The sequence below is a fragment of the Pipistrellus hanaki genome (genome assembly GCF_964339955.1).
Source record: "Pipistrellus hanaki genome assembly, chromosome: 1".
Lineage (NCBI taxonomy): Eukaryota > Metazoa > Chordata > Mammalia > Chiroptera > Vespertilionidae > Pipistrellus > Pipistrellus hanaki.
Genome location: NC_140503.1, coordinates 119,477,735 through 119,491,098, shown reverse-complemented (window position 1 = coordinate 119,491,098; position 13,364 = coordinate 119,477,735). Strand labels below are relative to the sequence as shown.

Here is a 13,364-nt window from a genome sequence, read left to right as displayed (position 1 = left end):
ATTGGTTGATTTCAACCTTGACTCGAAAGTTTCTGTTGGGCCTCTTGAAAATTTGACTGCTAAACAATTGAGAAAGATTTAAGGAATTGAATTTGAGTTTCAGTTCAACCTTGATCTATGTCAATTAACCTAGACCAGAAACAATAAGTAATAAGTGGGGAAAGTTTCCTGTGGCTTTTGGTAGCTATCAGTTATTAAAGTGGCCTCACCTTGCCTTTCATCACAACACAGTCTTCCTGCCTATTGTTTTCATGGCTTGGTTCTCCGCGAAGCCACTTGGTAAATGTCACGGGGGTCCCATCACTCCATTCAAAATACATTTGAATCTTGAGGTCATTTAAGCCAATCCATAATTCATCATTTGGCTCTAAACCAGAAGAAAAATACAGAAGTGATTTTCACAAAGTTTGCATCCCAAAGGTCAGGAGGTTATCCGGAAGGAAAGGCCCTCTGCTATCAACAATACTTCTAGTCTGCTGATTCTTAACTAACATAAAGGACCGTCCTCTTGAGTGTTAATCTGATCTGCATGGTGTAGACTGAGAAGTGAGTGACACCTGACTGTCAATTTTAATTGTGTAACGTACTCTTGTTTTGTTTCTCTTGAATCTTTTTTTAAATTTAATTTTATTGTTCAAGGTATTACAAATAGTACATATGTCTCCATTTTTCCCCCCATTGACCTCCCCCACCGTCTCTCCTACCACTCCCCCCTCCACACTTGCCCTCATCCCCCCGAACCCAGTGTCTTGTGTCTGTTGGTTGTGCTTACCTGCATGCATACAAGTCCTTAAGTTGATCTCTTACCCCCACAACCCTACCCTACTTTCCCACTGTAGTTTGACAGTGTCTGTTCGATGCTTCTTTGTCTCTATCTATTTTTGTAATGTACTCTTCACAAAGTGAATGTGACTGTATTGTTTTGTTGTGCTACTGCAAATTGTATCTCCTAAGAATTGCAAAAATGAAATTGAGATGCATCTGTCATTACCCTCTATCTTGTGAAGCTATTTTTTTATTATAAAAAAATTATAACAACTTACTTATCATGTTGGAAATATGGCATTTATTTATATTTAAATCTACTTACTACTATTAAACCTATGTGTGTTTCAAAATAATAAATATTAAAAACCACATTTACTTTATTGATTGTGCTATTAACAAGAACATTTTATTTTATTGACTGTATTGTTGTCATGTGAAAATGATCTATACAGTGAAAAGACGCATAGACTGGGGAGTTGGGCTGTGTCCCAACATTTGGCACTTATTTATTAGTCTATAAACATGAGTGAGTCTGGAATTATTTTCACCATTAAACACAAGAAGAACCCAAATAGCAAGTAAAGGTTAAAATAAAAACAACCAGGACTAGATATAAAAGGTGATCATTTTGTTTTAAAATTCTACAATTTTCATTATTGATTTAATCAGTAGTTATAATTCTAAATATCCTGACTAAAATGGGACAACATTGAAGACCTGGAATTTCATAGCTAAAAACAGATACAATTTCAAATTTAATCAAATGAAGGAATACAGAATGCATTATCAATTGCACTACTGTGAATTCCATCCTGAGTGCCTGATTTATGTACTTTAAGCTGTAAAATAAAATTACCTGCCAAAGGATTTTAAAGATGATTTTGTAATAGAAAATGAGAAAAATGCCACACTGTATAGGAATTTCCCTAAACGGTTTATCTCTTCCTCCTAAAGTTGTCACCCAACTTTGCTTTGGAGAAGTCCCTGACTGGCCTAGCGCCAAGACCAGCAGATGTTTCCAGCACCATAAAGAGTGACTGATCTCTTTTCCTTTCACCTCATTTGGCAGATCATAATCTTTTTGAGCAGCCCAATATAGGCTTCAAAATGGCCTCATGTACCCACACCTTAAGGATTTAGGTTAAATACTAATGAAAACCTAACTCCCAAGTCTCACAACTATAATAAAGTATTAAAGAGTTTTCTACAAATATTTTTTTCTCACTGAACTGTTCTCCCCCTACAGCTTTGGTAATTCCAAAGCATAATTTTGATCCTACAAAAATATATAAGATGTAAGTGTAAACGTGTTAAGCTGATTCTTATAAATCAGTAGGGAGGCTGTCTTGGTTGATATAGTTATAATTTATATATGCAGGTGCCAATTTACCCACTGTCTTTCCATGAGTCACATAAAAGATATTTAAACTAGCTAAAAAAGGTTTCCTAGACTTTGGTTTTTATTCTTTTGTTGTTGTTAATCCTCACCCAAGGATATTTTTTTTCCATTGATTTTTAGAAAGTGGAAGGAAGTGACAAATAAGGGAAGAGAGAGAGAGAAAGAGAGAGAGAGAGAGAGAGAGAGAGAGAGAGAGAGAGAGAGAGAGAGAGAGCTATGTGTGAGAGGCACATTGGTTGGTTGCCTCCCTCACTTGCCCTGACTGAGGCCAGAGATCAAACTGGAAACCTAGGTATTTGCCCTTGACTAGGAATTGAACCCTCACCCTCCAGTGCATGGGCCAATGCTCTAACCACTGGCCAGGGTAGGCTTTTGATTTAGAAACAATTCAATTTTGTACCCATTCTTTATTTTTATCAATATCATTTTCATTGTTTTAAAGAAATCATTATGGATAATAAAAAGAGGTTTCCTAAGTAAAACTTTATGAGTTTTCAAGCTGAATAAAAGCAAACTTTGTTATCCAACTTCCCAAAAACTATAGGAATAAACATATAAGGTTCTCCCATTATTATATCATGCTACATAAAGTAGAGCAAAGTTTGCATGTTACCCCTACAGCATCTTAACTAATCTGTTTTCCACTGATTCATTTGTAAACTTATTATTTATTATAAGTATCATAACTTATATGTCATGATATTACTCAGATACATCAGTTTTGACTACATTATCATCCAGGCAAAGAGAGAAGAGGTAGACAGAGGACAACCAGGAAGTCTCTCACAGGCTGCAGCCATCAGCGGGCCCAGGGCCCAGTCAGCTCAGAGGGAAGCAGGGGAAGCATAGCGTCTGGCACAGGTGCCCGGAGTACTAGGGTTTGGGTCTTTTACATCTTCCTCTGAAACTACTTTTCTATTAGTCAATTGCTTTTCCTCTTCCCTCCCCCCACTCCTATCCATTGTCAGGCAGCATCAGGAAGCAGTCCCACCACCGCCACCATCCATTTCCTCCTGTTTTGTTCCCTGGAAAGGAGCAGCTGCAGCCATTCACAAGCCTCCTCAGTGGAAGCAGAAAACCGTCATCATTGAATCAGCCAGCAGCGAGGAAGCTCATTATGATGAGGTTCCTCCTCACCCTCTTCAGGATAAGGTTGAATCCCCAACTCATTCTCCCCACTTTTTTTAACAAACTTTTTTCAGTTTTTGAAAACTTTGCAATATTTTTGTTATGATGTTTTCTAATACATTTCTTAAGTGATGTATCTAAAATGGAGACATAAATTTCTTTAAAAGATTGAGGCCAACTTCCAATAAAATATCCTATTTCTTGCACTGCTCAACATCCAGCAGCATAAACAGGTCCAAAGTATGAGATGCTTCATTCAGAGACCTGGCTTGTGAGGTAAAATATAGGCCTTAAATATAGATAGATGATAGATAGATAGATAGATAGATAGATAGATAGATAGATAGATAGAGATAGAGATATATGTATCTATATATATACACATACATACATGCACAAATAACTACAAAAATGAAATACTGTTGAGAAATGTAAGGTAGACTGCTCTGAATCCAGATTATATATAGAAAAATAATATTTTTTAAAGTAACCATAAAGGGATTACGTAGTAAAAGAAAAAGAAAAAATCCAATGAGCTCTTAGTGATAAAAATTATTTAAAAACATATACAATTTTTACATTTTAGGTATGATTCATATATATTATTAAGTTTATTACATTGATCATTGAAGTATTAGTTTGAACTTAATATATTTCACATTCATGATTAAATTTTCTAGACATGAGCAGAGAGTGGGGAAGACTCAAGTCAAGCAAATTATTGATGTAAGTTCCTACCGTAACCCAGCTGGGAGATAATGAAGTCAAATTCCTCGATGGTGTGGATACTTGCTAGATCGCCACCTTCCTTCCTGCATGCAGTCAAGGCATCTCTCTGCATCTTCTTCTCCTCTCTGTGAATCTTGTAGCAGTTCCCTGTGTACGGCCACCACTGAGGGGGGCAGTTAGTAGGCACATCACTTTCTAGAAGAAAAAAAGGATTTGGAAACCATTTAAAAGAGAAGGTGTTGGGGCTTATTTTATTGTAATGCCATTTTCTACCATTCTATATAGAAAACAGTTCATAGCTATGGACAAATAAAAGTGAGATTACTTTTTACTTCTTGCCATTTACAAAAAAAAAAAAAAAACTGCATTGTTTTTGCTTTAAGACTAAAAATATGTGAATGCATCTTTCATTTAAAATAAAGCTACATGGGAAATCTCTTTTTCTTTTTTTAATTGTACCCCCTGGCCGGTGTGGCTCAATTGGTTGGAGAATCCTCTCGTACACCAAAAGGTGCAGGTTCGGTTCCCAGTCAGGGCACATAGCCAGGTTTCGGGTTTGATTCCCTGTAGGGGCGAGTGTGAGCAGCAATCAAGGTTTCCCTTCCAAGTCGATGTTTCTCTCTCTCTCTCTCTCTCTCTCTCTCTCTCTCTCTCTCTCTCTCTCTCCCCCCACCTTCCCTTCCTACCTAAAATCAATATTAAAAATTAAAAAAAAAACCTGTACTTAGTACAGGCCACATAAAGATACAATAGACTGTCTCATTTTATCTGTGTTTCTTCATCCACTACTCTGAACTAAGCATGTTATGTGAATGCTGGAAGCACAAATGGTTTGACATACAATGCATTGCTTACAAGATTTCGATTTATCTCTATTATATGAACACCAGGGAGCCAGGCATTGCTTGGAGAAGCACTATTAGGTGGGCATGAGAAAGAGGTGTTTAAACCGGGAATAGAGCGGGGGCGGGAGGCAGGGGGCCAGCAAGGAGCTTCTGAGACTTCAGCAGTTTGCGCGGGCCACCCGGGCCCCTGAACCAGCCCACTACCACTGACTTGCTCCCAAAAGATGACATGTAATATTGTGGAAATCACAGGGGTTTGATTAAGAAGTCTTTCAGGCAAAACCTGAATTTGCCACAAGTGTGTGATCATGGGCAAGTCACATCACATGAGCCCAAGTGTCCATATATGTAAAGCATTTCTAATAATATTAATATTAATGCTAACATTAAGCTACCCATTCTCACTGTTTCTGAGTTAGAAAACATTTGAGATAATGTGACTATAAATTACAAATGCCACACATTTACTATCTAATCAGACCAAAAATAGTGACCAATATCCCAATTATTGCTGCTAATAGGTTATGGTCAAGTTTCATAATTTTGATTATAGATTACAAAAATATATTATAATCTATTATAATGGTAATGAGCTGGGGGAGGCAATACCTTGGAAGACAGGGGTATTTTATATTTTAAACTGATGTACAGCAGTTTATAATTACCATTTTACAGACATTCTTTCAAACAGCAATTTAACATCACACTTTGCTTAAAGAGGAGATATATTACCAAGGGAACATCAATTTATCTATTTAAATTTGATATTAACTGTTCTCAAGTGTGCTGCCTGAGTAACTGTTCTGGAGGGCAGCTCTGCTATGCATTTAATGTATCAGACCTATTTTCTCTTAAAGGCTGGGACTATCTGCAACATCTTTGTGTAAGCCCAGGATTCTGTGCACAGTAGTCATTCAAGTCAATAGGTGGTCATAATGACCAAACACTCTATTATTGTAATAGAAAAAAAATGCATATTTTCAAAAATTCTCTCAATGCAATATACATTTGCACACTTCCAGTAGTTACCAAAAAGAAAATGTGTTAGTATATCTCTGGAGCCCTCTGGTGGGATATTTTAATTTTGCTGCCGATGAAACTGAAAATAATGTCAGCAAACGCTCAGGACTTCTAAGCCTGATCAGATGAACTTTTAAAAATCTCTTAAAACATGGAAGCAGGCAGTGAAAGAGAGTCCCGAGAGGCAGCCACAAAAGACGGCTTGTTCCTCTAGAGCAGACCTGTCCGATAAGTATATAATGTGGGCCACACGCACAATTACAAATGTCCTAGTTGTGATGTGAAATAAACATAAAAAGAAAACAGGTAAGTTAAATTTTAATAATATATTTCATTTAACCCAATTTATCCAAAATATCCATTTTAACATGGTATCAGTTTTAAGAAATTAATAATGAGCTATTCTCCCCCCCCCCTTTTTTTGCCTAAAAAATCGTGGAAGTCCAGTATGTATTTTACATTATAGCACATGTCCATCGGAACTAGCCATTTTCATGGCCACTGGTGGTTAAGAGGCTATTGAACTAGACAGCACAGCTGTAGGGGCCCAGGAATTATGGACGGAGAGGGTGATGTTGCAAGGACCAACAGGCTCTGAGGTGGAATCCTTGCAGTCAGGTGCTGTATAGTTTGATCTCTGCTATGCTTTTCAAAATCTGGTTTATTTGGCCCAGGAAGTATATAGAGACATTTAAAAACCACTGGGAAAGGAAGTGTTAGCAAGTGATGTAATCTGAGGAACAGTAGAGAAATCAGAATCATTTACTATGTGTTTGACAAGATGAACCAATGCTCATAGGAGGAATGGATATCAATGGATATCCTATCTCCACTTCAGAGATGAGGAGCCTAAAACTGAGGGATTAAGCAACAAGGTCAAGTTATAGAATTCTGCCTCCTGAACCAGAGAAACTATGAAACAACCATTCTCCTCTTCCCCGAAAGGGCACCTTCCTGTCTTCTGAAGGAGAATTGTAAAGCTCTTCCAAGGAGGGAGAATGACACCATTTCTCCCATGGGAGCAACAAAGGAGATACAATACAAGGAAGAAGGAGGTCTCCAGAGTCCTAATGGTGATTCAAGTATGATCAGGCCAATAACCAGGACCCTCATCTGCTGGTACATTCATTGAAGATCTTTGCCATATCTCCACCTACTGACATTGCAAACACAGCTACTCTGATCAGCAACTTCACTTCTAGGAATTATCACGTGTGAAATTATATGTGTATAAAGTTATTCACTCTAGGACTGTTTGTAACAACAAAAATTGGAAGTAAACTAAGATCCATTAATAGGGCACTTGTCAAATATATATATTATATTATATTATATTATATTATATTATATTATATTATATTATATTATATTATATTATATATTCTCTCTGTGATGGCTTATTGCACAGCCATAAAAATTTACACATAGCCAAAACGGGTTTGGCTCAGTGGGTAGAGCGTTAGCCTGTGGACTGAAAGGTCCCAGGTTTGATTCCTGGGCAGGTACATTGGTTTTGGGCACATCCTCGGTAGGGGGCGGTGTGCAGGAGGCAGCTGGGCGATGTTTCTCTTTCATCGATGTTTCTAGCTTTCTATCCCTCTCCCTTCCTCTCTGTAAAAAATAAATAAAATATATTTTAAAAAATTCACACATAATTTTTATGCACTATATAGAATGATGTCCAAAATTGTCATGAAGTGAAAAAAGTGAAGAATATATGTATAGCATGCTTCCACTTGTATGGAACAGATAAAAATAATCATAAACATATTTGTTTACATATCCATAGAATGACTACATAAAGATATACATCCAGAAACAGTTACTCGAGGATGGAATGTGGGAGTTAGAAGTAATTGGTTGGCAGAAAATGTTATTATTTATCATTTGTACTTTTTTATTTTCTAGCCATGTCTATCATATTTTAAAATAAATAAAATTGCTTTTAAAATTCAAGGAGAAAAAAGTTAATAATGACACATAGATTTCTCAAGCACAATACATTCATACATACATATATGCATTTATAAATATGTATTTATATAAATTTCTTAAAGTACTGTGTTCCTACAAAAATAGCTGGAAAAATATGTACTTTGTTTGCTTTGGCCAATTTGTAAAAAGAATGCAATCTTGCGTTAGTAGTTAAATTCTTCCATAAAATTATGATAGGGAGCATAATTGAATTTTTCCCTCTGTTGTTGCCTATATGTAAAATTCAATTATTTCTTTTGGAATGTTTTATTCCATTTTTGTAAAGACATCAGTGTACGATGTTAATTTGAATAGCATTAGAGCCCAGGTAGACCCTAAATAGTGAGGACATTTAAAAAATATATATTTTTCAACCCTTGCTGGTTTGGATCAGTGAATTGAGCAACAGCCTAAAGACTAAAGGGTTTAATTCCAGGCAAGGGCACGTGCCTGGGTTGCAGATTTGATCCCCAGTGGGGGGTGTGCAAGGGGCAGACGATCAATGATTCTCTCTCATCATTGATGTTTCTATCTCTCTCTTCCTTTCCCTTCCTCTCTGAAATCAATAAAAATATATATTTTTAAAAACTTTTCCAGTCATATATTTCCTAGCTTGGATTCTGATTTTGTCACATGTGCATGTTTTATATCGCCTTTGAATATCTTTCTCTCACCTGTAATGTGAGAATAAGAATACCTGACTTGCCGGGCTGCTGTGAAGATAAAATTCTAACGTGTTCTGTCAAAGGCTTTGCACATGCCTGAACCCCACAGCACACTCGGGAAATGGCAGTGAACCAACAAAAAGAAACGTGGTAGGAATATCGTTAAGTCGCCTCCATAAATTATCCACCAATCCTGTCCTTCCATACAGTATAACTCACCTGTAACTTTGTTGTTAAATTATAATATTTTATGTGCTTCAGGTCAAATAGATCACTTACCTAAGGGGATAACAAAAGGATTCAAAGTTGTGTTGCCCTTTTTACAAATGTAGCCTAGTCTCTGAGCACAGTTCAGATTTTCCCATTTCGCATTCTTCCCAGGATTTAGTGACACACAGATTTGTCCGGGTTCTGTTGATGGGCTTCCTTTGGGAACAAGGAGAAAAATAAAATGGGAGTGTTACAGGTGTTCCACGCAGATAGCCCCTCAGCCCATATCTCCATCCTCGGGGATTACTGGGTCCCCATCCCATCCTTTGCTGCACATTCACCAACAAATGTTTATTGACTGCAGAGTGAAAACCACATTGGGTGTCTGTTTTCTTGTTGGATCATTTCAATGACTAAAATTTTAATTGTGCAAATTTACTTCTTTAAAATAACTTATTTTCATAATAGCAAATAATAAAGTTGGACCTTAAAACCTGAACAATCTTCATCCCTGGGTATGGGTGTATGATAGAGATGGACCTAACCAATAAACAGTTCTATTAAGCACTGCCAATATCCACCAAGAAAACAAAGTCAAGCTCACTGTGAAGACCAGGCTAGAGCATTTCTGGACATGGGAAGACTTTCTCCAATTAGAAAGAGGAGACAGAAAAGACAACGTAGAGGAGAACGACAAGGGAAGGGTTTCTGGAAGCAGGAATGTGTGTTGAAAAGTGCACCCAGAACGATGACTCAAGATTTTCAACTCAGCCTGCAAAGAATATTTTTAATATCTGACCCTGTACCCCGCCCTTAATCAGAAACTGATTAAAGGACCAGATAAAGTCAACTTTGTTAGCACAAGAGATGTAAGCTGGTTCCATTGCACACCTGAAGTCAGGGTGAATGAGCCACATTTTGTTAATGACTGCTTTCTGACTTTTGATGTATATAACCTGCGTCTAGACCTCACTCTCCCTTTCTGTGAGATGGGAATCATGTTACCTGCTCCATAAAGACTTTGTCAACATTTTTTGAAAATTGCTTGAATAGCATACAAAGAAAAAAAATTGTTAGTGATAAGAATAAGGATGTTTTTAAAATGTGTTGATATTGTGACAAAACTCACAATATAACAACTAACAGATAAGGTGTCAATGTCAATACTAGAAAGAATCTTTCAAGAAATATGTTAACTAATAAAGTATGTTATACATTTATTTATCAGTACAACATGATGACCAACTTCAATATATCAATTATTTGTCCTTAAATTGTTACCATAGTTATATATTTGAATTTATACTTCTACATCACCAAATAAATGAATTTAAATAAATGTGTTACTTGGTCATAACTACTCAACTGAATCTTTGATTGCACAATTTAAATAATAAAAATTGCTAATATCCCACAAAGTTTCTAATTTTAGTTGAAACTCTCATACTATTTCATAAGGTGATTTAATTTGAACTTACTTCTCAGAAACTTGATTTAATAAGGAAGATCACTTGTTAATGTCCTAATTTCATTGCTCACCTTCACTAAAGTTAACCTCCAAATTTTCTCACTGAATTCTTAGAATGCGGGTGGCTAAATATTATAATCATCACTCCCACAAAGAATAATAAAGTGACCCATCCTGCCTAATGTTTTACAATAATTAAGCAACAAAGAAGAATAAATTCATCCCCTCATAAATGATTATTTTTGTCTATTGATCTGATTGACCCCAACTGGTATTCTCCCGTTTAATTTGGCTGAGTGTGTAGGCAGACAAATCAAATCCTCACTCATAAAAAGGACACCTCGTATTCCTTTGCAGCAATGCTTATTCCCATGTTCTAGAAGAAGACAGAGCTGATGCTATCTGGAGGACTCTAGTGTCAGCCTTGTAACCATCATGCATTGAAGGTTATAGCTCAGTAAAATCTAAACAATCTAAACCAAAATAGATTCTCTAAAAATTCTCTCCCATGCTTCAACATCTATTTTGAATATTATTTTTCTGAAAATAATATTCTTTTTTTAAAATAGCATAGTTTTCTTTTAAATAGCATACCTCAAAAATATAGAAATGGAGAACTCGATTATCTAAACCCGTGGTCGGCAAACTGCGGTTCGAAAGCCACATGCGGCTCTTTGGCCCCTTGAGTGTGGCCCTTCCACAAAATACCACAGCCTGGGCAAGTCTATTTTGAAGAAGTGGCATAAGAAGAAGTTTAAGTTTAAAAATTTTGTCTCTCAAAAGAAATTTCAATTGTTGTACTGTTGATATTTGGCTCTTTTTACTCATGGGTTTGCCGACCACTGATCTAAACCAAATGCAAAGACTATTTAATGGCTTTAAAAAATAAATGTCGATAGATGGGCGGATTCTGAGCCCTCTCCCGAAGCAGAAAGAGAGAGCAACTGAGGGTCTTGTGCTGTGAGTGTTTATTGGCAAGCTGGGAGACAGCAAACACCAGAAGAAACTGCTGGGGGGCTGCTGACAGAGGTGCCCCTCACAGGGAAGCACCCACGCGGGCTGTGTCCCTGCCCGGAGCTACCTACCGGCTTGGACGGGGAAACCTCGCCATCTTGAGAGGAAGATAGGATCGTGTCAGAGGCCTGAATATCCACAGCCGCAGCGACCACCAAGCATCTGTGACCCCCAGAACGCGGATCCTAAGCGGCGCAAACACTTGCCCTCACAGGATTGCCCCACTGCTCAGCGAAAAGGTCAGATTTCGCGGGGAGAGGATGGAGAGCGCTCGCGGCGAAAACAAAAAGCCTGTGCGCACACAGCGCGCTCCGGGAGCTGGAGGACAGGGGTGGTGATTACAAGTAGAAGCCCCCGCTGTTGGGCGGTTGTCACCCTTGAAAGTGGACGGGGCTCCTAACAGGGGAGATATCTAAAGAGCAACACATTTGGATCCGGCTCGGAGGGATATCGGAGAGTTGCGGGAGATTGCAGTTGCTCGGACCTGCCCCCTCCCCCCCTCCATAGTTCCAGCTTCAGAGAGGACGAAAAAAAAAAAAGCTGGAGAGGCTTTAGAGTCTGGGAAGTCAACCTAGAAACACTGCCCCCAGAGGCTAATTCACAAATTGACTCTAGTGTAATAAAAACAAAGCAAAACCTGCCTAAAAATCAGGACTGGATCATAACAATAGAGGAAGCGAATGACCTTCATTACTGCTAATTTTAATTAAATTTTTAAAATTTTATTATTATTTTTTTTTAATTTTTAAATTTTTTTTTTTTACTTTTGTTTTCATTATTTGCAACGTTTACTCAAGAAACTATTTTTTTTCTTTTTCCTCACTTGATTTTATCTTGATAATTATTACATTGTATATGTAATCAACATTATTACTACTACTAATTTACCTTTTTCATCTTATTTTCTTTTGTTTATTTTTATTATTTTTATTCCATTTGATTATATATATATATATATATATATATATATATATATATTTTTTTTTTTTTTTTTTAATTTCAGGATTACTGTTCTACAGTCTTTATCTATCCTTCTTTCTCCAACGCTTTATTCTATCTCAACCCTACCTTTATGCCCTCACCCTCTTTCCAATCTTTTCCTTTGATACCCTGTTTATCTTAACCCTTTCCTGCTCTAGATTTCCCCCATTCCATCTGTCTACCCCCTCCTAAAATTTCACCCTACTTGTATATATCTAATTTCCAACTACCTGCTCCAAACCCATTCACACCTCCCTCGCAGTTGTCCTAAAAACAAAAAAAAAAACAAAAAAAACAAAACAGTCTTACTCTCTAACTCTGAAGTTGTATGTTGAATGTTAACATTACTGAAGTTGTATGCTTTTCTTTTATAAGATTGATTTGCCTATGCTTTTTGTTTGATTGCATGTTTTTGTTAGCTGGGTTCTAGTCCCCCTTATTGGTGGTTATTAATATCGCAAACACATTTCGATTCAGTGCCTTGTGTGTTGTACCTGGTTGTGTTGTATTTTGTGCCTTTAAATCAAAGCAGGAGAGAGAGAACTACACAACCAGACATCATAGATCATGGGGAGACCAAAAAACAGCCCGCATATGAAAGAAAAGCAGGCTTCACCAGAAAAGGAAGTAAACGATATAGAGGCAAGCAACCTACCAGAGCAAGAATTCAGAGTAACGATCTTAAGATGGCTAAAAAGAATGGAAGACAAATTTGACAATTTGAGTAAGACCCAAGAGGAAATGAAAAAAACCCAAGAGGAAATGAAGATGACTCAAGATGAAATGAAAAATGACATCGCTACTATGAAGAACTCAATAGATAGCATCAAGAGCAGACTAGAAGAAGCAGAGGATCGCATCAGTGAGCTAGAAGACAAGATGGAAAAAAATACCCAATTAGAGCAGCTTCTAGAAAAAAAAATTAAAAAGCAGGAGGAAAGCCTACGGGAGCTTTGGGACAATGCAAAACAAAACAATATTCGAATAATAGGGGTTCCGGAAGGAAAGAAAACCGAGGTAGACATGGAAAATGTATTTCAAGAAATAATGACAGAAAATTTTCCTGAGATAGAGAAGAAAAAACCCACACAAATCCAAGATGCTCGCAGAGTCCCAAGCAAAATGGATCCCAGAAGACCGACGCCAAGACATATTATAATTAA

At 37.1% G+C, this 13,364-nt stretch overlaps 1 protein-coding gene across 2 annotated transcripts in view; it reads right to left on the bottom strand.

Moving 5' to 3' along the window:
* Positions 1-13,364, bottom strand: part of MRC1 (mannose receptor C-type 1) — a 106,322-nt gene that overhangs the window by 55,790 nt on the left and 37,168 nt on the right. For both annotated transcript variants that reach the window (XM_084894453.1, XM_084894454.1), the window contains exons 6-8: positions 8,808-8,954; positions 4,034-4,219; positions 210-367 (exon numbers count right to left, since the gene is read on the bottom strand). In XM_084894453.1, the coding sequence (XP_084750579.1) occupies positions 210-367; positions 4,034-4,219; positions 8,808-8,954 (491 nt within the window). The remainder of the gene's footprint in view (positions 1-209; positions 368-4,033; positions 4,220-8,807; positions 8,955-13,364) is intronic.